The sequence below is a fragment of the Oncorhynchus clarkii genome, chromosome 5 (assembly GCF_045791955.1).
Source record: "Oncorhynchus clarkii lewisi isolate Uvic-CL-2024 chromosome 5, UVic_Ocla_1.0, whole genome shotgun sequence".
NCBI classification, from domain to species: Eukaryota; Metazoa; Chordata; class Actinopteri; order Salmoniformes; family Salmonidae; genus Oncorhynchus; species Oncorhynchus clarkii.
This window is the reverse complement of record NC_092151.1, coordinates 5,577,633-5,605,132: the sequence shown is the minus strand read 5'-3', so window position 1 is coordinate 5,605,132 and position 27,500 is coordinate 5,577,633. Positions and strand designations below refer to the sequence as shown.

Sequence of the window (27,500 nt, the reverse complement as noted above, 5' to 3'; positions counted from 1 at the left end):
GCAAGTTAACCCACTGTTCCCCAGTAGGCCGTCATTGGCAAGTTAACCCACTGTTCCCCAGTAGGCCGTCATTGGCAAGTTAACCCACTGTTCCCCAGTAGGCCGTCATTGTAAATAAGAATTTGTTCTTAACTGACTTGCCCAGTTAAATAAAGGTTAAATGAAGTAAAATAAATGAATAAATACAAGTTGAGATTCACATAGTGTCTTTGTGATAAGAGTGAAGATGGGCCTAACACGAACACGAACACTAACACGAACACGAACACGAACACGAACACGAACACTAACACTAACACGAACACGAACACTAACACTAACAATAACACGAACACGAACACGAACACGAACACGAACACTAACACTAACACTAACACGAACACTAACACTAACACTAACAATAACAATAACAATAACAATAACACTAAAACAAATCTCTCTAAAATTAAATATTACACGGTAATAAGTGATAAATAATTGTGATAAGGTGGTAATCATGAAAATGATAATTGTAATAAGGTGGTAAGTGATAATCGTGATAATGACAATTGTGATAAGGTGGTAAGTGATAATCATGATAATGATAATTGTGATAAGGTGGTAAGTGATAATCATGATAATGACAATTGTGATAAGGTGGTAAGTGATAATCATGATAATGACAATTGTAATAAGTGATAATCATGATAATGATAATTGTGATAAGTGATAATCACGATAATGATAATTGTGATAAGGTGGTAAGTGATAATCATGATAATGACAATTGTGATAAGATGGTAAGTAACAATCATGATAATGATAATTGTGATAAGTGATAATCACGATAATGATAATTGTGATACATGATACTCTTGTTTATGATCATTGTGATAAGTGATAATCATGTTAATGATAATTGTGATACGCGATACTCTTGTTTATGATAATTGTGATAAGTGATAATCACGATAATGATAATTGTGATAAAGTGGTAAGTGATAATCGTGATAATGATAATTGTGATAAGTGATAATCACGATAATGACAATTGTGGTAAGTGATAATCACGATAATGATGGTAATTGTGATAAGGTGGTAAGTGATAATAATGATAATGATAATTGTGATAAGTGATAATCATGATAATGATGATAATTGTGATAAGGTGGTAAGTGATAATCATGATAAATGATAATTGTGCTAAGGGATATATCACAAAACAAACGTGATATCAACACCACCATTGTTGTTTTTTTTCTTTTTGCCTCTCTCGTAAAACGTAGCTGTCAACTAAACATAGTTTTGAAGCACTGATGATAAAACCTGACATCTTCTCTTGAAAAGAGAGGAGCTCTTGCTCAAATGGCACCCTATAGTCCGAATATAGTACACTACATTTGACCAGGGCCAGCACAGAGCTCTCATCAAAAGCAGTGCACTATACAGAGAATAGGTTGAAATTTAGGATGTGAGATGCACACTAGATTCTACATGCGACCCCCCTGCTACTGGCTTATCAGCTTAGTGTGAGTCCTCAGCATCTTCTTGATAAGAAGCTGAAAGCTATTGCTTTTTAACCATTATATGGTCACTCTTTCATATACTCTGAAGATAATTTGACTTTCTGTTTCTTGTTTGTCTAAATGAAGGAGTTGAATTTAAATAAAAGCAGTATCAACACAGTTATTTGTTTAAAGCAATACACCTCATAAATATACAAAACTGCTGGGGGAAAAAAGTAAGGTTGGCTATGTGTGATGAGGAGAGGAAACAAAACATTGCCTACTACACATCTCTCAGACAAATACAGAATTTATAAAGATACATTTATTTAAATACTAATTTATAAAGAAAAAATGTCCTTCTTCAAAACATTTCTGATCGGCACCACTCAGTTTATTCTGGTCAACGTCACAGGTCTTGGAGGATGATTTGCGTTGCCGGATGTGGACGAAACCAGAAAAAAAAGGTTTGTCACTAGTTACCACAGCCACAAAGTCGCAATTGGCTATATCTTAATAACATTTCATGAAAACAGAAATGTGTTTTTTTTTGTCTTAATGTAAAACTAGGCATAAGGTTAGCAGGCACAAGGTTAGCAGTGAGGTTAAGTATATTGTTAAGGTTTAGGATTAGGTGGAACATCTGATTTGAAGGAGATAAAGTGTAGAAATGAGGCAGGGGGGTAAAACCATGATTATGACTTTGTGACTGTGGTAACTAGAGACATTGACGCTAGACTAGAGCAATGGAAAAGTAGACAGCTAGCTTGGGAGCTAACTGCATAGGATGTGAAAATAAAAGCCAAAACGGTCTCATTTAAAGCAACCCCTTTTGGATGTACAACTACGTAGTTTTTTTTTTGTTGCTGCAAAGTTGACCCTAACACCGGAAAACATATTTCAGCTTTAAAACAAATGTTTAGCCGCTAACATCGTAGAGAAGATAAATATATCGGGATAGCTCCGCTAGCACAGACACAAAGTCGTCAGCTATCGTCTTTGAGTTTACACATAAGAGAGCAAATATATACACTTTTGTGGATTACGTAAACATATCAAAACGAAGGTAATTTCATTTTAATTTTGATGTTAGTGTAACTTATTTTACAACAAGGATAGTTGGAGACATACCCAGTATGTGGATTTGATAAAAAAAACTCGTTTTCCCTTCTGTGTCTCTCTGTCTGTCTGCAAGGTACACAGACTGACCGTCTGTCTGCTCAAACTTTTCTATTGGTTGCAGACGAAGACACCGGTGTTGGTTGATCAATCCACCGTGTCACGGGTTGGTTGGGACAGTTCATATCCAAACCGGTCGTGTCGGTAGCGCTCCACCGCTACCCAAGTCCTCAAAACCGACAGGCACCGCTTTATGACACTATTTCACGGACAAAAAGATGTTAGCCAGTCCACGTTAGTTGTGTTAGTCTCTCAGCTCTGAAAATAGGGAAAAAGGGCTAACTTATTTTATGTAATGTTAAAAAACATTTGTATTTGCACGTTTCATCGCCTGTGATAGAATTGTATAGGCTACCTGTGTTGATGCCCAAAAACACAATTTGCCTATAGTCTAGAAATAACGTTCGCAGGTATAACTCAATGATCATGTAGCAAGTAACTCAAGCCTTCATTGACACAAATACATACAACCCAGTGACCAGGTGAATAGGGGCTTCGTTATCTTGTAATGACAACAAGATTTTCATAATTTTAAAAGTAGACTAGCTACTATCGAAATAAAAGTTATTTTCAACATAGGTGCAATATCCGTAATGTGTCAAACCAAGATTTTCGGTGGTTGACAGACAGATCGATATTCTGTTGAACACAAATATATCGGCGTTGTAAACCAATCAATGAAGACAAATATTTATTTGATGGAATATCAATCACTTTTATTATATCCCCCTTTGTAATGTACATTTCAACCCAACAAATACTGGTAGCAAAAGTGCAGGTATCGATATATTAAAAGGTAGCTAGGTGGCTGTAGAAACCAACGGTATTAGTCTACCATTCTGTGACACGCACATGGGGCTCAAACTCAGCTCAGTGGAAATGAATAAAAGTCCTCAATGATCACATTCGCATTTACAAACGGATATTTACAAACGTTCTGTCATACTTTCGCTGCCTGTGTTGGCTAGTTAACATATCCGTTTTGTTGTACATTTTCCGCTGTCTTTATAGCGGTTATTTATTTATCTTTCTTTGCACGGGATTGTCACTTGATCTCCCGGATAAACTGCCTTTTGCACAGCCAGAACTGGACTTTGGGAAACATTCGTATATGTCTATTTCTTTCATACAATTACCGGATTCTTGTTTTTTTTTATATATTTTTATCTAAACCTCCTGTGGCACAAGGATGCGTTGAAATATAATAGATTTTAATGCAAAGTGGAATTTGCGCGACTCCGGGTTCCCGGTCGTGTGTTGATTGTGAGGAAGATCTCATATAGTGAGTGATAAGGTCGGTACCCCTCCTATCGGTGCGAGAACTGGCGTCCTCTGACCGCTATTTCTTTCCATGTTTTTTAGGTTTGTGTGATTTTGCTAAAATGCATCACCAACAGCGAATGGCTGCCATAGGGACAGACAAAGAACTGAGCGACTTATTGGATTTCAGTGCGGTAAGCAATTGTTATAATATAGCAATGACCGAAACCACGGCACCGACCTACCGGCGACTGTTTGTGTTTTTTGATTTGTATGGCAATAGATAGACTCATGTTTTTTTGGTATTCATTGTGAGGTAGGCTATTTCTTTAAAAGTGTTATTTTTTTTCCTGTACGTTTTTAACTCAAGGTAAACAATAAGATTTAAAGAAAGTTCAATGAATTGTGATTTTCTATTACTTAAGTGTTTTTCCAAAAATATGTGCAGAGAAATATGATATTGCATTAGTAATTGTGTTGTTTCTATAGATGCGAAACAGCGATTTGAAAATGTTCCCAACATCAATGGTAGTATATCCCCTTTTAACGTATCTTTTTCTTGTTTCATTCTGTCCTAGAATAGAACATGTTGAATAAGTTTTGCTTCTTGTCTTTTAATGCATTCTAGTGACAGCTCTCACTGTCAGTAGAACCAGTCCCAGTAATAACTGCATGCGGGACGAGCCCCATAAGACATAATAACAACTAGTCGATGCTTTAGAACACATACCTTACCGGTACTTTTCCAAAGTCTATGTTTTTTTATATAATGTTATGAATAACGGATAGTTGACTTTATTCAGACCTGTTCGGGTTGTGGCAAATATTTGTCTTTATAGAAACGCTTTATGTTCGGGAAGTTTGGACAAGGAAACGTGCCTACGGTCATGTTTTCATTAACCAATAATGCTCGCAACTCTTGGTCAACTTCGAGCTAGCTGTCTGATAAAAATATATAAAGCGCTTTTTATGTATCAGGGGGAAAAAAAATCCTACTTGATAATCCAGACATTTGGTCAGTGTTTTACAGTTAGGTTGGCCTACTAATAGCTACCGTATTAACTTGCTGTTATTTCTGAGGAGTAGGCTATAGGCACATTTTTCATATCCTAATTTTAAGGATACATATAGAGTACACCCCTTGGGCTTTAAGGATACGCTTAGAATACACCACTAGGGCTTTAAGGATATAGAATACACCACTAGGGCTTTAAGGATATAGAATACACCACTAGGGCTTTAAGGATATAGAATACACCACTAGGGCTTTAAGGATATAGAATACACCACTAGGGCTTTAAGGATATATAATACACCACTAGGGCTTTAAGGATATAGAATACACCACTAGGGCTTTAAGGATATAGAATACACCACTAGGGCTTTAAGGATATAGAATACACCACTAGGGCTTTAAGGATATAGAATACACCACTAGGGCTTTAAGGATATAGAATACACCACTAGGGCTTTAAGGATATAGAATACACCACTAGGGCTTTAAGGATATAGAATACACCACTAGGGCTTTAAGGATATAGAATACACCACTAGGGCTTTAAGGATATAGAATTCACCACTAGGGCTTTAAGGATATAGAATACACCACTAGGGCTTTAAGGATATAGAATACACCACTAGGGCTTTAAGGATATAGAATACACCACTAGGGCTTTAAGGATATAGAATACACCACTAGGGCTTTAAGGATATAGAGTACACCCCTTGGGCTTTAAGGATATAGAATACACCACTAGGGCTTTAAGGATATAGAATACACCACTAGGGCTTTAAGGATATAGAGTACACCCCTTGGGCTTTAAGGATATAGAATACACCACTAGGGCTTTAAGGATATAGAATACACCACTAGGGCTTTAAGGATATAGAGTACACCACTAGGGCTTTAAGGATATAGAATACACCACTAGGGCTTTAAGGATATAGAATGCACCACTAGGGCTTTAAGGATATAGAATTCACCACTAGGGCTTTAAGGATATAGAATACACCACTAGGGCTTTAAGGATATAGAATACACCACTAAGGCTTAAGGATATAGAATACACCACTAGGGCTTTAAGGATATAGAATAAACCACTAGGGCTTTAAGGATATATAATACACCACTAGGGCTTTAAGGATATAGAATACACCACTAGGGCTTTAAGGATATAGAATACACCACTAGGGCTTTAAGGATATAGAATACACCACTAGGGCTTTAAGGATATAGAATACACCCCTTGGGCTTTAAGGATACGCTTAGAATACACCACTAGGGCTTTAAGGATATAGAATACACCCCTTGGGCTTTAAGGATACGCTTAGAATACACCACTAGGGCTTTAAGGATATAGAATACACCACTAGGGCTTTAAGGATATAGAATACACCACTAGGGCTTTAAGGATATAGAATACACCACTAGGGCTTTAAGGATATAGAATACACCACTAGGGCTTTAAGGATATAGAATACACCCCTTGGGCTTTAAGGATACGCTTAGAATACACCACTAGGGCTTTAAGGATATAGAATACACCACTAGGGCTTTAAGGATATAGAATACACCACTAGGGCTTTAAGGATATAGAATACACCACTAGGGCTTTAAGGATATAGAATACACCACTAGGGCTTTAAGGATATAGAATTCACCACTAGGGTTTTAAGGATATAGAATACACCACTAGGGCTTTAAGGATATAGAATACACCACTAGGGCTTTAAGGATATAGAATACACCACTAGGGCTTTAAGGATATAGAATACACCACTAGGGCTTTAAGGATATATATAGAATACACCACTAGGGCTTTAAGGATATATATAGAATACACCACTAGGGCTTTAAGGATATATATAGAATACACCACTAGGGCTTTAAGGATATAGAATACACCACTAGGGCTTTAAGGATATATGTAGAATTAACCACTAGGGCTTTAAGGATATAGAATAAACCACTAGGGCTTTAAGGATATAGAATACACTACTAGGGCTTTAAGGATATAGAATACACCACTAGGGCTTTAAGGATATAGAATACACCACTAGGGCTTTAAGGATATAGAATACACCACTAGGGCTTTAAGGATATATGTAGAATAAACCACTAGGGCTTTAAGGATATAGAATACACCACTAGGGCTTTAAGGATATAGAATACACCACTAGGGCTTTAAGGATATAGAATACTTTCTGATGTTTTATTGTGTTACAGCCTAATAATAATATCATAAAACCGTTTTCACCAGAATGCTATTATTTATGTATTTATTGATGATTTAACTTTCCAACAATAAAAGAGTGTCTCTCTTGTTGAAGACCTTCCTATTTATGTTCTTTCAGATGTTCTCTCCTCCTGTTAGTGGTAAAAACGGACCAGCCTCCCTGGGAAGTGGACATTTTGCAGCCTCAAGTATGTCAATCACAAAACTCATTTAAATAACGCCATTTTTTCAGTTGTGGACATTGCAGATGTTGTTTAACATGCCATTGGTATAATTTTTTTGTTGTGTCGCATTCGTCTTCTTTAATAAGTTTAAATATATTATTGGGGATGTCTTTTCCCTCTGGGCACACACTGGTTGAATCAACATTGTCTCCACGTCATTTCAATGAAATTCCGTTCAACAGACGTTGAATTGACGTTGAATAGACGTTTGTGCCTAACGGGTTAGCTTTGTGCATCGGCTATTACATTGTACGCCACACACACACACACACAGACACAGACACAGACACACACACACACACACACACACACACACACACACACACACACACACACACACACACACACACACACACACACACACACACACACACACACACACAATCAAACATAAATCAAACACTATAAAGCTGTGAATATCTCTGTTGGTATTGACCGTGGTAGTAGTGGGTTTACATGTGCTGTATAGTTACACTATAAAGCTGTGAACCCTTTAAAGCTGTGAATATCTCTGTTGGCATTGACCGTGGTAGTAGTGGGTTTACATGTGCTGTATAGTGCATTTGAAATTGTTCCCTCGTCCTTTGGACCTCCCACTCAGTAGTCCCCCGTAGCTGAGGACGCCTGACGTCTCTTTAAGCGTCTGGCCTCAATGAAGACTCCTTCTCCTCCTTGGGTATTAACAGCAGGTGTATCATACCAGTGGCAGTTCAACTATACCGCCAGTTTTCTGTGGGTTTAAAGAGAGCGATGCTGAAGTTTTTTTTTTACATTTTAAACGCTGTTGTCGTTTGTGGTTTGCGGTTCACTATTTTGTCTCTGTAGCACAGTGGCAGACATGTTTGTGTATTGGAATAGACTTGTCATTTCTCTCAATAGGTAGGCTATTTCTCTCAATAGATAGGTTATTTCTCTCAATAGGTAGGCTATTTCTCTCAATAGGTAGGCTATTTCTCTCAATAGGTAGGTTATTTCTCTCAATAGGTAGGCTATTTCTCTCAATAGGTAGGCTATTTCTCTCAATAGGTAGGCTATTTCTCTCAATAGGTAGGCTATTTCTCTCAATAGGTAGGCTATTTCTCTCATTAGGTAGGCTATTTCTCTCAATAGGTAGGCTATTTCTCTCAATAGGTAGGCTATTTCTCTCTGTAGATACAGTAGGCTATTTCTCTCTGTAGATACAGTAGGCTATTTCTCTCTGTAGATACAGTAGGCTATTTCTCTCTGTAGATACAGTAGGCTATTTCTCTCTGTAGATACAGTAGGCTATTTCTCTCTGTAGGTAGGCCATTTCATTTGGCTTTGTAGTAGCATAATTTGTATCGGCATACTCCAATGCACCACTATATCAAGATTTTAATTTCTATCACACCTGCTATGGTAACGTACCATTGAATATTGTAATTGTGGGTGTGTTCAAGAGCAGTGGATGTGCTACAAATATGTAAAATACATTTAATTTATTCATATATATACAGTACCAGTCAAATGTTTGGACACACCCACTCATTCCAGGGTTTTTCTTTACTTTTACTGTTTTGTACATTGTAGAATAATAGTGAAGACATTCAACACTATGAAATAACACACATGGAATCACGTAGCAACGAAAAAAAGTGTTGAACACATGAAAATATATTTTATATTTGAGATTCTTCAAAGTAGCCACTCTTGGCATTCTCTCAACCAGCTTCATAAGGTAGCCAGCCACCTGGAATGCATTTAAATTAACAGGTGTGCCTTGTTAAAAGTTAATTTGTGATTTTTTTTTCCTTTTGTGCATTTGAGCCAATCAGTTGTGTTGTGACAAGGTAGGGGTGGTAAACAGAAGATAGCCCTATTTGGTAAAATACCAAGTCCATATTATGGCAAGAACAGCTCAAATAAGCAAAAATAAATTACAGTCCATCATGAAGGTCAGTCAATCTCAAAACTTTGAAAGTTTCTTCAAGTGCATTCGCAAAAAACCATCAAGAGCTATGATGAAACTGGCTCCCATGAGGACCGCCAACTCAGAGTTACCTCTATTGCAGAGGATACGTCCATTCGAGTTAACTGCATCTCAGATTGCAGCCCAAATAAATGCTTCACAGAGTTCATGTAACAGACGCGTCTCAACATCAACTGTTCAGAGGAGACTGCGTGAATCAGGATTTCATGGTCAAATTGCTGCAAAGAAACCACTACTGAAGGACACCATTAATAAGAAGAGACTTGCTTGGGCCAAGAAACACGAGCAATGGACATTAGACCGGTGGAAATCTGTCCTTTGATCTGATGAGTCCAAATGTGACATTTTTGGTTCTTTGTGAGAGTAGATGAATGGTAGATCTCCGCATGTGTGGTTCCCACTGCGAAGCATGGAAGAGGAGGTGTGACGGTGTGGGGGTGCTTTGCTGGTGACACTGTCAGTGATTTATTTAAAATTCAAGGCACACTTAACCAGCATGGCTATCACAGCATTCAGCAGCAATACACCATCACATTTTTGATGTCTTCACTATTATTTTACAATGTAGAAAATAGTAAAAGTAAAGAAAAACCCTTGAATGAGTGGGTGTGTCCAAACGTTTGACTGGTACTGTATATATGAATCAATTATATGGGTTGTATCCCAAATGGCGTTATATTCCCTACATAGTGCACTATTTTTGACTGGTACTGTATATATAAATATCTTTAAACATTTTCTGGAAGGAGAGAAGAGATTCTGGCATGGAAAGTGTCCTGGTTTTTGGAGGTGTTGAATGAGTCAGTTCCTAATTTAGACTATGCTACTGAGGCCACTGCTTCCTGTCTCTAAGGAGACCACTGCTTCCTGTCTCCAAGGAGACCACTGCTTCCTGTCTCTAAGGAGACCACTGCTTCCTGTCTCTAAGGAGGCCACTGCTTCCTGTCTCTAAGGAGGCCACTGCTTCCTGTCTCTAAGGAGGCCACTGCTTCCTGTTTCTAAGGAGGCCACTGCTTCCTGTCTCTAAGGAGACCACTGCTTCCTGTCTCTAAGGAGGCCACTGCTTCCTGTTTCTAAGGAGGCCACTGCTTCCTGTCTCTAAGGAGGCCTAAGCACAGTGTTGTTTGTGTATGGATGTGGTTGACAAGCCTAATGCCAATGCATAGGCCTCGTCTATCAAGAGCTGGATTAAGCATTTCATATTGAATCACCCACATTAAAAAAATAAAATAATGGCAATATGGGATTATCCTGAAATATAATGACACGTAACACTTTTATCTGCTAGATACCTCGCTCACGGTCTGTTTTTAAGATCCCAATGGTTATTTAAGGTCTTGGCAACGTCCATGTTACGCTCCTTGTTGTAGGCTGCGTCCCTAATGCCATTATAGTTCACTACTGTCACTACTTTACTTTAAGAAGTGCGCTTTATAGGGAGTAGGGTGCCATGCGAATTGTATTGTAGGGTGGCAGGGAAGGGTGGGAGGCGGGTACCAACACTGCTCTACCCTGTTGCCACGCAACTTGGAGTTAGTTGGCAAGCGATAGAGGGGAGGAAATGTTTAATAAAAGTGTGAATTGACAAACAAAAAAAATGAGAAAATCCCAAATCTTATATGTGTAGCCGTACACAGACCCAAATGTAAGCTATTTTTATTTGATTTATCTTTTCAAGCTGAAACATCAGAGGAGGTGATCACTATAAATCCATCTGTGGCATTTTATATTTTTCTTTTGTGAGAGAAAAGCAAAGCTGTACATAAACAGCCAGTGAGACTCAGCCCCTCTTCTGGCTATGCCAGAGTTCCGTTCCGTGTGTGTGTGTCTCTGTGACAGAGTTCCACTGTATGAGGAGAGATTTGGGTGAAGGCGGAAGATAGGCCCTGATGGCATGCCATATTTTTGTTCTCCTAATCGGGCATAGCATTATTAAGACACCGTTCAGGGTAAATACTGTCTTAATAATATCCTGCGACGTTCCATTTGATCTACTTCTACACGGACTCTGTTCCAAATGTCGTCCTATATAGGAGGTTAAAAACTTGTGCTGTGTAGGGAATAGGATGCCGTTTGGGACATAGACAGACACAGTACTTCCAATGCAAGCCTGACTGTTCCCTGCTTTCTCTATTCAACATGATCTGTTTTGGTCATGCCTGTCAGTCAAAAAGAGACGGATTACATTCAAAATAAAGACGAAACAAGGAGAGGAGGGATGCAGTCACGAAACCTGGACTCCATCCATATCGCCCAGCCGTATTCCCTTTCTCATCTCTCTCTCCTCTTCCCATATCTCTCTCTCTCTCTCTCTCTCTCTTCTCTTCCCATCTCTCTCTCTCCTCTTCTCATCTCTCTCTCCTCTTCCCTCTCTCTCTCTCTCTCTCCTCTTCCCATCTCTCTCTCTTTCTCTCTCTCCTCTTCCCACCTCTCTCTCTCTCTCTCTCTCTCTCTCTCTCTCTCTCTCTCTCTCTCTCTTCTCTTCCCATCTCTCTCTCTCCTCTTCTCATCTCTCTCTCCTCTTCCCTCTCTCTCTCTCTCTCTCTCCTCTTCCCATCTCTCTCTCTTTCTCTCTCTCCTCTTCCCACCTCTCTCTCTCTCTCTCTCTCTTTCTCTCTCTTTCTCTCTCTTTCTCTCGCTCTCTCTCTATCTCTCTCTCTCTCTCTCTCTCTCTCTCTCTCCTCTCTCTCTCTCCTCTTCCCATCTCTCTCTCTCTCTCTGGTCTTCCCATCTCTCTCGCCTCTTCCCATTTCTCTCTCTCTCTGCTCTTCCCATCTCTCTCCCTGCCTCTCTCTTTCTTTCTATCTACCTCTTTTCTCTCTCTCTCTCTCTCTCTCTCTCTCTCTCTCTCTCTCTCTCTCTCTCTCTCTCTCTCTCTCTCTCTCTCTCTCTCTCTCTCTCTCTCTCTCTCTGCCTCTGAGACTAGTTTTAAATTGTCTTACTCTCAGGAAGCAGAACGAGCCTGACAAAAAAACCTGAGCCATGCAGTAATTACTGCTGCGGATTAGGAATTAATGGGTGTTTTAGCTATAATGGCAGATATTATTAACAGTATTTATAGTATTTAATGCTAATAATTACTAGCTTTAATAATGATAATCATTTCAAGGTTGTATCTGAGTCGTGCAATATTTTTCTCCACATAACCTCATAGGTCGATATTAATAATCGATTAATATGTGTTTTTAAGCCGCCGAGCTTGAACGACATATAAACCACAGATACTAAAGCTTTATGATGTTACTTAAAAGCATTTGTGATGGAGATTGTGCAGTTCTTTCCATTAAAATAAGCTGTAATAGTTGATTTGAAGAAGTGTCACCGAGGAGAGAGCCAACGAATTAAAGTCGTTTCCAATGAAATCCAGAGGATGCCAAGGGGATTGTCTTTCTGAAGAGTTACTTTATAGTCTGATTAGGATGGATGGACATGGACATGAATGATTCAAGTCTTACTTCTGTATGTTTTATACTAAGCATTGAGGCTTTTGAAAGCTCAACCTTGGAGACAGACGGTGTAATGCTTTCTCTAAACTGGACTCGTTTAAACACAATGGCAGCTGCATGAAGTAAAGGCCCAAATCCACATTTCCTGCTTTGGTAAAAAAAAACTAAACAATAACAGTAACAAATTGGCGGGGGGGGGGGGGGGGGGGGGGGGGGGGGGGGGGGGTTGTTTGCAGTCTAATCAGCTGTGGCCTATGTACAAGCATGTCATTGGTCAACTCAAAACCATACACAACATCTAGGCTTTGTGTAACTGGAGACTTTCTATATTTAAAAGACTTCAATGTGTTAGTGTTAGTTACATTTAAATAAAAGAAGTGAGCATGAAGGGGATCTTGAAAAAAACAATTGCAATTGTGGGCTACCAATTTCAGATTTAAATACAGCCTGAATTTAAAATGGATGAAATGAAGTTCTTTCACACCTCATAATGTCAAAGTCAAATGTTGTTTTATTTTTGTTTTATTTTTTTTGTTTGTAGATGAAATCTGAAATGTCTCGAGTCAACACATTTTCAAACCCTTTGTTCTTCCTACATAAGTTCAGGAGTAAACATTTGCTTAACAAGTCACATAATAAGTTGCATGGACACTGTGTACAATAATAGTGTTTAACATGATTTCTGAGTGACTACCTCATCTCTGTAACACAGACATACAATGAATATCCCTTTGAGCATGGTGAAGTTATTAATTACACATTGGATGGCGTATCAATACAACCAGTCAGTCACTACAAAGGTGCAGGTGTCCTTCCTAACTTAGTTGCCGGAGAGGAAAGAAACCACTCAGGGATTTCACCATGAGGACAATGGTGACTTTAAAACGGTTACAGAGTTTAATGGCTGTGATAGGAGAAAACTGAGGATGGATCCACAACATTGTAGTTACTTTGTAGTTACTCCACAATACTAACCTAAATGACAGAGTGAAAAGAAGGACACTTATACAGGATAAAAATATTCCAAAACATACATCCTGTTTGCAACAAGGCACTAAAGTAATACTGCAGAAAATGTGGCAAAGCAAGTCACTTTTTGTCCTGAAAACAAAGTGTTATGTTTGGGGCAAATGCAGCACATTACCAAGTACCACTCTCCATATTTTCAAGCATAGTGGTGGCTGCATCATGTTATGGGGATGCTTGTCATCGTTAAGGACTGGGGAGTTTTTCAGGATAAAAAAGAAACGGAATGGAGCTTAGCACAGGCTAAATCCTAGAGGAAAACCTGGTTCAGTCTGCTTTCCACCAGACACTGTGAGATTAATTCACCTGACTGCGTGGCCACGCATGTCTCCAACTCATCACGTTTTGCAGACGTCACAGCAGTGGTAGGCCTGATTACCAACAATGACGAGACAGTCTACAGGAAGGAGGTGAGTGCCCTGGCAGAGTGGTGCCAGGAAAATAACCTGTCCATCAACCGTCAACAAAACAAAGGAGCTGGTTGTGAACTTCAGAGAACAGCAGAGAGAGCCGGGCCGCAGTGGAAAGGATGAAAAGCTTAAAGTTCCTTGAAACAGAGAGTGTGGTGAAGAAGGTGCCTCTTTAACCTCAGGAGGCTGAAAAAATGTGGCTTGGCCCCTAAGACCCTCACAAACTTCTACAGATGCACCACTGAGAGCACCCTGTCGGGCTGTATCACCGCCTGGTACGGCAATTGTATTGTCCGCAACCGCAGTGCTATCCAGAGGGTGGTGTGGTCAGCCCAACGTATTATCGGGGGGCACACTGCATGCCCTCCAGGACATCTACAGCACCCGGTGTCACAGGAAGGCCAAGAAGACCATCAAGGACCACAGCCACCAAAGCCACGGCCTGTTCACCCCGCTATCATCTAGAAGGCGAGGTCAGTACAGGTGCAAAGCTGAGACCGAGTGACTGATAAACAGCTTCTATCTCCAGGCCATAAGATTGTTGCCCAGTCCCCACTAGCCGGCTACCACCCGGTACTCAACCCTGAACCTTAGTCACTGTTACTAGCCGGCTACCACTCAGTACTGTACCATGAACCTTAGTCACTGTTACTAGCCGGCTACCACCCGGTACTCTACCCTGAACCTTAGTCACTGTTACTAGCCGGCTACCACCCGGTACTCTACCCTGAACCTTAGTCACTGTTACTAGCTGGCTATCACCCGGTACTCTATCCTGAACCTTAGTCACTGTTACTAGCCAGCTACCACCCGGTACTCTACCCTGAACCTTAGTCACTGTTTCTAGCTGGCTACCACCCAGTACTCTACCCTGAACCTTAGTCACTGTTACTAGCTGGCTACCACCCGGTACTCTACCCTGAACCTTAGTCACTGTTTCTAGCTGGCTACCACCCAGTACTCTACCCTGAACCTTAGTCACTGTTACTAGCTGGCTACCACCCGGTACTCTACCCTGAACCTTAGTCACTGTTACTAGCATCCTACCACCCGGTACCCTGCCCTGAACAGGAGTCACTGTTACTAGCCAGCTACCACCCGGTACTGTACCATGAACCTTAGTCACTGTTACTAGCCAGCTACCACCCGGTACTCTACCCTGAACCTTAGTCATTGTTACTAGCTGGCTAACACCCGGTATTCTACCCTGAACCTTTGTCACTGTTACTAGCCAGCTACCACCCGGTACTCTACCCTGAACCTTAGTCGCTGTTACTAGACAGCTACCACCCGGTACTCTACCCTGAACCTTAGTCACTGTTACTAGCCAGCTACCACCCGGTACTCTACCCTGAACCTTAGTCACTGTTACTAGCCAGCTACCACCCGGTACTCTACCCTGAACCTTAGTCACTGTTACTAGCCAGCTACCACCCGATACTCTACCCTGAACCTCAGACACTGTTACTAGCCGGCTACCACCCAGTACTCTACCATGAACCTTAGTCACTGTTCTCTCTCTGTCTCTTTCTCTCTCTCTCTCTCTCTCTCTGTCTGTCTCAATTCAATTCAATTTCAATTCAAGGGCTTTATTGGCATGGGAAACATGTGTTAACATTGCCAAAGCAAGTGAGGTAGATAATATATAAAGTGAATATATAAAGTGAAATAAACAATAAAAATTAACAGTAAACATTACACATACAGAAGTTTCAAAACAATAAAGACATTACAAATGTATTTTTATATATATACAGTGTTTTTACAGTGTCTCTCTCTCTCTCTCTCTCTCTCTCTCTCTCTCTCTCTCTCTCTCTCTCTCACTCTCTCTCGCTCTCTCTGTCTGTCTCTCTCTCTCTCTCTCTCTCTCTGTCTCTCTCTCTCTCTCTCTCTCTCTCTCTCTCTCACTCTCTCTCGCTCTCTCTGTCTGTCTCTCTCTCTCTGTCTCTCTCTCCCTCTGTCTCGCTTTCTTTCTTTCTTCCTCTTTCTCTCTCTCTCTCTCTCTCTCTCTCTCTTCCTCTCTCTCTCTCGTACACACACAGTGAGAGAGGTAAAGAGAGAGAGAGAGAGAGAGCGTATTGTTGGTTTTATCGACAGTGTGTGTAATAACTTAAGGAAGAGGAATCCCTCCTTGGCTCTTAGACCTTAGTGTTACTATGTTAAGTAGGTTACGATGTTAAGTAGGTATCCTTAGTGTTACCATGTTAAGTAGGTATCCTTAGTGTTACCATGTTAAGTAGGTATCCTTAGTGGTACCATGTTAAGTAGGTTACGATGTTAAGTAGGTATCCTTAGTGTTACCATGTTAAGTAGGTATCCTTAGTGTTACCATGTTAAGTAGGTGTCCTTGGTGATACCATGTTAAGTAGGTATCCTTAGTGTTACCATGTTAAGTAGGTATCCTTAGTGTTACCATGTTAAGTAGATATCCTTAGTGTTACCATGTTAAGTAGGTTACGATGTTAAGTAGGTATCCTTAGTGTTACCATGTTAAGTAGGTATCAGTGATACCATGTTAAGTAGGTATCCTTAGTGTTACCATGTTAAGTAGGTATCCTTAGTGTTACCATGTTAAGTAGGTATCCTTAGTGATACCATGTTAAGTAGGTATCCTTAGTGTTACCATGTTAAGTAGGTATCCTTAGTGATACCATGTTAAGTAGGTATCCTTAGTGTTACCATGTTAAGTAGGTATCCTTAGTGTTACCATGTTAAGTAGGTTACGATGTTAAGTAGGTATCCTTAGTGTTACCATGTTAAGTAGGTATCCTTAGTGTTACCATGTTAAGTAGGTTACGATGTTAAGTAGGTATCCTTAGTGTTACCATGTTAAGTAGGTATCCTTAGTGTTACCATGTTAAGTAGGTATCCTTAGTGATACCATGTTAAGTAGGTATCCTTAGTGTTACCATGTTAAGTAGGTATCCTTAGTGTTACCATGTTAAGTAGGTATCCTTAGTGTTACCATGTTAAGTAGGTATCCTTAGTGTTACCATGTTAAGTAGGTATCCTTAGTGTTACCATGTTAAGTAGGTATCCTTAGTGATACCATGTTAAGTAGGTATCCTTAGTGTTACCGTGTTAAGTAGGTATCCTTAGTGTTACTATGTTAAGTAGGTATCCTTGGTGATACCATGTTAAGTAGGTATCCTTAGTGTTACCATGGTGATACCGTGTTAAGTAGGTATCCTTAGTGTTACCATGTTAAGTAGGTATCCTTGGTGATACCATGTTAAGTAGGTATCCTTAGTGTTACCATGGTGATACCGTGTTAAGTAGGTATCCTTAGTGTTACCATGTTAAGTAGGTATCCTTAGTGATACCATGTTAAGTAGGTATCCTTAGTGATACCATGTTAAGTAGGGCTTTATTTTCTCACTAATGTTCCTCTTACCGCCTCTTAGCCGTTCATCTTGTAACAGCTTGAAGCCATTTAAACATTTAAACGCCATTTAACTAATAAATCTGCGTTTATTAAGTTGTTTTCCTTTGCTTTGTGCGTTGAGAGGAGTCAAGCAGTCACACCAATGACTTTAACCACTTAAACAAGCTAATTGGTTCAGTGAATTGCTGCAGAGAGATGGGGTGATTCCAGTGGTCTCCAACTTGAAGACTGAATTGTAATAGCATGGTGAAATATCAGGTTATAGAAGTGGCCCTAACTTCTGTTCGTACTTGAATTTTAATGGAGTGCAAACGGAACCACCGATAGTCTTACGCGCGCGTGTGTGTGTGTGTGTGTGTGTGTGTGTGTGTGTGTGTGTGTGCACAGCCATACTCATTCAGCAGCTCAGAGCAGAGCAGGACAGAGCAGAACAGAGCAGAACAGAACAGAGCAGAACAGAGCAGAACAGAACAGAGCAGAACAGAACAGAACAGAACAGAGCAGAACAGAACAGAACAGAACAGAGCAGAACAGAGCAGAGCAGAACAGAACAGAACAGATCAGAACAGAGCAGAGCAGAACCGGACAGAACAGAGCAGAGCAGAACAGAGCAGAGCAGAACAGAACAGAGCAGAGCAGAGCAGAGCAGAACAGAACAGAGCAGAACAGAACAGAACAGAACAGAGCAGAACAGAACGGATCAGAACAGAGCAGAGCAGAACAGGACAGAACAGAGCAGAGCAGAACAGAGCAGAGCAGAACAGAGCAGAGCAGAGCAGAACAGAGCAGAGCAGAACAGAACAGAGCAGAACAGAACAGAGCAGAGCAGAGCAGAGCAGAGCAGAGCAGAGCAGAACAGAACAGAACAGAGCAGAGCAGAGCAGAACAGAGCAGAACAGAACAGAACAGAGCAGGACAGTGGAATGTAACTAGAGCCTTGTCTGGCCTGGGCTGAGCAACGGCAAGCCCTGTCTGGCCTGGGCTGAGTAACGACAAGCCTTGTCTGGCCTGGGCTGAGCAACGGCAAGCCCTGTCTGGCCTGGGCTGAGCAACGGCAAGCCCTGTCTGGCCTGGGCTGAGCAACGGCAAGCCCTGTCTGGCCTGGGCTGAGCAACGACAAGCCTTGTCTGGCCTGGGCTGAGCAACGGCAAACCCTGTCTGGCCTGGGCTGAGCAACGGCAAGCCTTGTCTGGCCTGGGCTGAGCAACGGCAAGCCTTGTCTGGCCTGGGCTGAGCAACGGCAAGCCTTGTCTGGCCTGGGCTGAGCTACGGCAAGCCCTGTCTGGCCTGGGCTGAGCAACGGCAAGCCTTGTCTGGCCTGGGCTGAGCAATGGCAAGCCCTGTCTGGCCTGGGCTGAGCAACGGCAAGCCTTGTCTGGCCTGGGCTGAGCAACGGCAAGCCTTGTCTGGCCTGGGCTGAGCAACGGCAAGCCTTGTCTGGCCTGGGATGAGCAACGGCAAGCCTTGTCTGGCCTGGGCTGAGCTACGGCAAGCCCTGTCTGGCCTGGGCTGAGCAACGGCAAGCCTTGTCTGGCCTGGGCTGAGCAACGGCAAGCCCTGTCTGGCCTGGGCTGAGCAACGACAAGCCTTGTCTGGCCTGGGCTGAGCAACGACAAGCCTTTTATTTTTTTCCCTGATCCCTTTTTGCCCCTCAGAACTTTGCAGGTGTTCAGCATCGAATCATAAAACAAGCCTGGTCATTAATCAGTGACTGAGCTCCATACGACGCTCTGCTCTGAGTGTGTGTGTGTGTGTGTGTGTGTGTGTGTGTGTGTGTGTGTGTGTGTGTGTGTGTGTGTGTGTGTGTGTGTGTGTGTGTGTGTGTGTGTGTGTGTGTGTGTGTGTGTGTGTGTGTGTGTGTGTGTGTGTGTGTGAAGGGGGGGAGAGCTCCCTTTTCTCTTCTCTCCAGGGACTTGGGTCTATTATTTGGTCAGAAGAGAGAGGAGCAACAGGCCCAGGGGTCTATGATTGGGGTAGAAGAGAGAGAGGAGCAACAGGCCCAGGGGTCTATGATTGGGGTAGAAGAGCGAGAGGAGCAACAGGCCCAGGGGTCTATGATTGGGGCTGAAGAGAGAGGAGCAACAGGCCCAGGGGTCTATGATTGGGGCCGAAGAGAGAGGAGCAACAGGCCCAGGGGTCTATAATTGGGGTAGAAGAGAGAGAGGAGCAACAGGCCCAGGGGTCTATGATTGGGGCAGAAGAGAGAGAGGAGCAACAGGCCCAGGGGTCTATGATTGGGGTAGAAGAGAGAGAGGAGCAACAGGCCCAGGGGTCTATGATTGGGGCAGAAGAGAGAGAGGAGCAACAGGCCCAGGGGTCTATGATTGGGGTAGAAGAGAGAGAGGAGCAACAGGCCCAGGGGTCTATGATTGGGGCAGAAGAGAGAGAGGAGCAACAGGCCCAGGGGTCTAAGATTGGGGCAGAAGAGAGAGAGGAGCAACAGGCCCAGGGGTCTATGATTGGGGTAGAAGAGCGAGAGGAGCAACAGGCCCAGGGGTCTATGATTGGGGTAGAAGAGAGAGGAGCAACAGGCCCAGGGGTCTATGATTGGGGCCGAAGAGAGAGGAGCAACAGGCCCAGGGGTCTATGATTGGGGTAGAAGAGAGAGAGGAGCAACAGGCCCAGGGGTCTATGATTGGGGCAGGAGAGAGAGAGGAGCAACAGGCCCAGGGGTCTATGATTGGGGTAAAAGAGAGAGAGGAGCAACAGGCCAAGGGGTCTATGATTGGGGTAAAAGAGAGAGAGGAGCAACAGGCCCAGGGGTCTATGATTGGGGTAGATGAGAGAGAGGAGCAACAGGCCCAGGGGTCTATGATTGGGGTAGAAGAGCGAGAGGAGCAACAGGCCCAGGGGTCTATGATTGGGGCTGAAGAGAGAGGAGCAACAGGCCCAGGGGTCTATGATTGGGGCCGAAGAGAGAGGAGCAACAGGCCCAGGGGTCTATAATTGGGGTAGAAGAGAGAGAGGAGCAACAGGCCCAGGGGTCTATGATTGGGGCAGAAGAGAGAGAGGAGCAACAGGCCCAGGGGTCTATGATTGGGGTAGAAGAGAGAGAGGAGCAACAGGCCCAGGGGTCTATGATTGGGGCAGAAGAGAGAGAGGAGCAACAGGCCCAGGGGTCTATGATTGGGGTAGAAGAGAGAGAGGAGCAACAGGCCCAGGGGTCTATGATTGGGGCAGAAGAGAGAGAGGAGCAACAGGCCCAGGGGTCTAAGATTGGGGCAGAAGAGAGAGAGGAGCAACAGGCCCAGGGGTCTATGATTGGGGTAGAAGAGCGAGAGGAGCAACAGGCCCAGGGGTCTATGATTGGGGTAGAAGAGAGAGGAGCAACAGGCCCAGGGGTCTATGATTGGGGCCGAAGAGAGAGGAGCAACAGGCCCAGGGGTCTATGATTGGGGTAGAAGAGAGAGAGGAGCAACAGGCCCAGGGGTCTATGATTGGGGCAGAAGAGAGAGAGGAGCAACAGGCCCAGGGGTCTACGATTGGGGTAAAAGAGAGAGAGGAGCAACAGGCCAAGGGGTCTATGATTGGGGTAAAAGAGAGAGAGGAGCAACAGGCCCAGGGGTCTATGATTGGGGTAGATGAGAGAGAGGAGCAACAGGCCCAGGGGTCTATGATTGGGGCAGAAGAGAGAGAGGAGCAACAGGCCCAGGGATCTATGATTGGTGTAGAAGAGAGAGAGGAGCAACAGGCCCAGGGGTCTATGATTGGGGCAGAAGAGAGAGAGGAGCAACAGGCCCAGGGGTCTATGATTGGGGTAGAAGAGAGAGAGGAGCAACAGGCCCAGGGGTCTATGATTGGGGCAGAAGAGAGAGAGGAGCAACAGGCCCAGGGGTAATGTGAGAAGCAGAGAATGTTCAGTGTAAACTCCCAGCCTAGAGTTATGTACTGTATGTAGCCTGACAGGCCTCTGGGACAATCCCTCCCTCCCTCCCTCCCTCCCTCCCTCCCTCCCTCCCTCCCTCCCTCCCTCCCTCCCTCCCTCCCTCCCTCCCTCCCTCCCTCTACTCCATTCTCCTCCATTCCGCCCTCCCTCCCTCCGTTCCCCTCTCCTCCGTCACCTCCATTCCCCTCCCCTCCCTCCCATCCATTCCCCTCCCCTCCCTCCCCTCCATTCCCCTCCCCTCCCTCCCTCCCTCCCTCCCTCCCTCCCTCCCTTCCTCTACTCCATTCTCCTCCATTCCGCCCCCCTCCCTCCATTCCCCTCCCCTCCCTCCCCTCTATTCCCCTCCCCTCCCTCCCCTCCATTCCCCTCCCCTCCCTCCCCTCTATTCCCCTCCCCTCCCTCCCCTCCATTCCCCTCCCCTCCCTCCCTCCCGCCCTCCCTCCCTCTCTCCCTCCCTCCCTCCCTCCCTCCCTCCCTCCCTCCCTCCCTCCCTCCCTCCCCTCCATTCCCCTCCCCTCCCTCCCCTCCATTCCCCTCCCCTCCCTCCCCTCCCTCCCCTCCATTCCCCTCCCTCCCCTCCATTCCCCTCCCTCCCTCCCCTCCATTCCCCTCCCTCCCCTCCATTCCCCTCCCTCCCCTCCATTCCCCTCCCTCCCCTCCATTCCCCTCCCCTCCCTCCCCTCTATCCCCCTCCCCTCCCTCCCCTCCATTCCCCTTCCTCCCCTCCATTCCCCTCCCCTCCCTCCCTCCCCTCCATTCCCCTCCCCTCCCTCCCCTCCCTCCCCTCCATTCCCCCCCCTCCCCTCCATTCCCCTCCCCTCCCTCCCCTCCATTCCCCTCCCTCCCCTCCATTCCCCTCCCCTCCCTCCCCTCCATTCCCCTCCCCTCCCTCCCCTCCATTGCCCTCCCTCCCCTCCATTCCCCTCCCCTCCCTCCCCTCCCTCCCCTCCCCTTCATTCCCCTCCCTCCCCTCTATCCCCCTCCCCTCCCTCCCCTCCATTCCCCTCCACTCCCTCCCCTCCATTCCCCTCCCCTCCCTCCCCTCCCCTCCCCTCCATTCCCCTCCCTCCCCTCTATCCCCCTCCCCTCCCTCCCCTCCATTCCCCCCCCCCCCCTCCATTCCCCTCTCCTCCCTCCCCTCCATTCCCCTCCATTCCCCTCCCCTCCATTTCCCTCCCCTCCCCCCCCTCCATTCCCCTCTCCTCCCTCCCCTCCATTCCCCTCCCTCCCTCCCCTCCCTCCCCTTCCCTCCCTCCCTCCCTCCCTCCCTCCCCTCCCTCCCCTCCTTTCACTGTGAAGTGTTTTTTCTTCTGTATTGGTTGATCATCACTTTGAGAGAATTAAAGTGAAAGATTGAGTAAAGTAGGCTGAACATCAGACACCGGCTAATGAGCAGGCTTCCTGTCTGTCCTTAAAACCTGTTAAACATGTCTGGACAAGGAGTAGAGGCACAAGAGCCTCATGTATAGTCCCTCCAAAGCTGTGAAAGCTTGTGTGAGAGAGAGGGGTGTGTGTGTGTGCGTGTGTGTGTCTGTGTGTGTGTGTGTGTGTGTGTGTGTATCTGTGTGTGTCTGTGTGTGCGTGTGTGTGTGTCTGTGTGTGTGTCTGTGTGTGTGTGTGTGTGTGTGTGTGTGTGTGTGTGTGTGTGTTTGTGTGTGTGTGTGTGTGTGTGTATCTGTGTGTGTGTGTATGTGTGTGTGTTTGTGTGTGTGTGTGTATCTGTGTGTGTGTGTGTGTGTGTGTGTGTGTGTGTGTGTGTGTGTGTGTGTGTGTGTGTGTGAAAGGCGAGCCAGTCATGGAATGGAGAGAGAGAGAGAAAGTGGTCCAGACGTTCTGGTGGGAGGGACACATCTGCTCCCACGTATACCTCTGGGGTGTGGCTTGCTCTGTGCCACCCTCTCTGCTCACCTGATTGGTCAGTTGTGCCCATTCTATAGAAAGTGAGAGGCGCCTTTGCTGCCTGGACATAGACAGGTGACAGATGTAGGTTGACAAATCAAATTTAATCAAATCAAGCCACGATGGCCATTCCTCTTTCTTGTACTGCATGTCTTTGGCACCTCTAGAATATACGATACTGTATCGACCCATTAATAACCTCTAGAATATACTAAACTGTATCGACCCATTAATAACGTCTAGAATATACTATACTGTATCTACCCATGAATAACCTCTAGAATATACGATACTGTATCGACCCATTAATAACGTCTAGAATATACTAAACTGTATCGACCCATTAATAACCTCTAGAATATACGATACTGTATCTACCCATTAATAACCTCTAGAATATACTATACTGTATCTACCCATTAATAACCTCTAGAATATATTATACTGTATCGGCCCATTAATAACCTCTAGAATATACTTTACTGTATCGGCCCATTAATAACCTCTAGAATATACGATACTGTATCTACCCATTAATAACCTCTAGAATATACTATACTGTATCTACTCAATAATAACCTCTAGAATATACGATACTGTATCTACCCATTAATAACCTCTAGAATATACTTTACTGTATCGGCCCATTAATAACCTCTAGAATATACGATACTGTATCTACCCATTAATAACATCTAGAATATACTATACTGTATCTACCCATTAATAACCTCTAGAATATACGATACTGTATCTACCCATTAATAACCTCTAGAATATACTTTACTGTATCGGCCCATTAATAACGTCTAGAATATACTATACTGTATCTACCCATTAATAACCTCTAGAATATACTATACTGTATCTACTCAATAATAACCTCTAGAATATACGATACTGTATCTACCCATTAATAACCTCTAGAATATACGATACTGTATCGACCCATTAATAACGTCTAGAATATACTAAACTGTATCGACCCATTAATAACCTCTAGAATATACGATACTGTATCTACCCATTAATAACCTCTAGAATATACTAAACTGTATCGACCCATTAATAACGTCTAGAATATACTATACTGTATCTACCCATGAATAACCTCTAGAATATACGATACTGTATCGACCCATTAATAACGTCTAGAATATACTAAACTGTATCGACCCATTAATAACCTCTAGAATATACGATACTGTATCTACCCATTAATAACCTCTAGAATATACTATACTGTATCTACCCATTAATAACCTCTAGAATATATTATACTGTATCGGCCCATTAATAACCTCTAGAATATACTTTACTGTATCGGCCCATTAATAACCTCTAGAATATACAATACTGTATCTACCCATTAATAACCTCTAGAATATACTATACTGTATCTACTCAATAATAACCTCTAGAATATACGATACTGTATCTACCCATTAATAACCTCTAGAATATACTTTACTGTATCGGCCCATTAATAACCTCCAGAATATACGATACTGTATCTACCCATTAATAACATCTAGAATATACTATACTGTATCTACCCATTAATAACCTCTAGAATATACGATACTGTATCTACCCATTAATAACCTCTAGAATATACTTTACTGTATCGGCCCATGAATAACCTCTAGAATATACGATACTGTATCTACCCATTAATAACCTCTAGAATATACTATACTGTATCTACCCATGAATAACCTCTAGAATATACGATACTGTATCTACCCATGAATAACCTCTAGAATATACTATACTGTATCTACCCATTAATAACCTCTAGAATATATGATACTGTATCTACCCAGTAATAAACAATAGCTACTGTAAATCCCTAGCCTATCTTCCTTCTCACAGCTATAATGATGTCTTTCTCTGAACACAACACACAGCTCTAATGATGTCACTCTCTCTGTTAAAAAATCTAGAGGAAGCTCTTTAGCACTTTTAAATCAAAAGTGTAAATTAATTGTGTTGCTGCTTTAAACTAACTAAATATTCCAAGCCTCATTTGCAGTTCACTAAGGATCTTTTGTTAAACAATATAAATTGCTTTCATGATAGTAAACTGCTGCAAATTAGCATGCTGTAAATGTTTACCTGTTTGTTCGGCAATTGGTGTCTCACTCTCTCTGGTGTTTTGATATTCTCTCTGTGGTGTTTTGATATTCTCTCTGTGGTGTTTTGATATTCTCTCTCTGGTGTTTTGATATTCTCTCTGTGGTGTTTTGATATTCTCTCTCTGGTGTTTTGATATTCTCTCTCTGGTGTTTTGATATTCTCTCTCTGGTGTTTTGATATTCTCTCTCTGGTGTTTTGATATTCTCTCTCTGGTGTTTTGATATTCTCTCTCTGGTGTTTTGATATTCTCTCTCTGGTGTTTTGATATTCTCTCTCTGGTGTTTTGATATTCTCTCTCTGGTGTTTTGATATTCTCTCTCTGGTGTTTTGATATTCTCTCTCTGGTGTTTTGATATTCTCTCTCTCTGGTGTTTTGATATTCTCTCTCTGGTGTTTTGATATTCTCTCTCTGGTGTTTTGATATTCTCTCTCTCTGGTGTTTTGATATTCTCTCTGTGTTGTTCTCTCTCTGGTGTTTTGATATTCTCTCTCTCTGGTGTTTTGATATTCTCTCTCTGGTGTTTTGATATTCTCTCTCTCTGGTGTTTTGATATTCTCTCTCTGGTGTTTTGATATTCTCTCTCTGGTGTTTTGATATTCTCTCTCTCTGGTGTTTTGATATTCTCTCTCTCTGGTGTTTTGATATTCTCTCTCTGGTGTTTTGATATTCTCTCTCTCTGGTGTTTTGATATTCTCTCTCTGGTGTTTTGATATTCTCTCTCTCTGGTGTTTTGATATTCTCTCTCTGTTGTTCTCTCTCTGGTGTTTTGATATTCTCTCTCTCTGGTGTTTTGATATTCTCTCTGTGTTGTTCTCTCTCTGGTGTTTTGATATTCTCTCTCTCTGGTGTTTTGATATTCTCTCTCTCTGGTGTTTTGATATTCTCTCTCTCTGGTGTTTTGATATTCTCTCTCTGGTGTTTTGATATTCTCTCTCTCTGGTGTTTTGATATTCTCTCTCTGGTGTTTTGATATTCTCTCTGTGTTGTTCTCTCTCTCTGGTGTTTTGATATTCTCTCTCTGGTGTTTTGATATTCTCTCTGTGTTGTTCTCTCTCTCTGGTGTTTTGATATTCTCTCTGGTGTTTTGATATTCTCTCTCTCTGGTGTTTTGATATTCTCTCTGTGTTGTTCTCTCTCTCTGGTGTTTTGATATTCTCTCTCTGGTGTTTTGATATTCTCTCTCTGGTGTTTTGATATTCTCTCTGTGTTGTTCTCTCTCTCTGGTGTTTTGATATTCTCTCTCTGGTGTTTTGATATTCTCTTTCTGGTGTTTTGATATTCTCTCTGTGTTGTTCTCTCTCTCTGGTGTTTTGATATTCTCTCTGTGTTGTTCTCTCTTTCTGGTGTTTTGATATTCTCTCTGTGTTGTTCTCTCTCTCTGGTGTTTTGATATTCTCTCTCTCTGGTGTTTTGATATTCTCTCTCTGGTGTTTTGATATTCTCTCTGTGTTGTTCTCTCTCTCTGGTGTTTTGATATTCTCTCTCTGGTGTTTTGATATTCTCTTTCTGGTGTTTTGATATTCTCTCTGTGTTGTTCTCTCTCTCTGGTGTTTTGATATTCTCTCTCTGGTGTTTTGATATTCTCTCTCTGTGGTGTTTTGATATTCTCTCTGTGTTGTTCTCTCTCTGGTGTTTTGATATTCTCTCTCTGTGATGTTTTGATATTCTCTCTCTGGTGTTTTGATATTCTCTCTCTGGTGTTTTGATATTCTCTCTCTGGTGTTTTGATATTCTCTCTCTGGTGTTTTGATATTCTCTCTGTGGTGTTTTGATATTCTCTCTCTGGTGTTTTGATATTCTCTCTGGTGTTTTGATATTCTCTCTCTGGTGTTTTGATATTCTCTCTCTGGTGTTTTGATATTCTCTCTGTGTTGTTCTCTCTCTCTGGTGTTTTGATATTCTCTCTCTGGTGTTTTGATATTCTCTCTCTGGTGTTTTGATATTCTCTCTCTGGTGTTTTGATATTCTCTCTGT

At 42.8% G+C, this 27,500-nt stretch overlaps 1 protein-coding gene across 7 annotated transcripts in view; it reads left to right on the top strand.

Moving 5' to 3' along the window:
* Window positions 1–2,229: 2,229 nt before the first annotated feature.
* Window positions 2,230–27,500, top strand: part of LOC139408269 (transcription factor 4-like) — a 397,078-nt gene continuing 371,807 nt past the window's right edge. For 2 of the 7 annotated variants that reach the window (XM_071151962.1, XM_071151960.1), the window contains exons 1-3: window positions 3,964–4,117; window positions 4,413–4,451; window positions 7,278–7,347. In XM_071151962.1, coding sequence (XP_071008063.1) covers window positions 4,046–4,117; window positions 4,413–4,451; window positions 7,278–7,347 — 181 coding nt within the window. In that variant the 5' untranslated portion in view covers window positions 3,964–4,045. The other 5 variants (XM_071151957.1, XM_071151961.1, XM_071151958.1 and 2 more) reach the window with 5 other exon arrangements.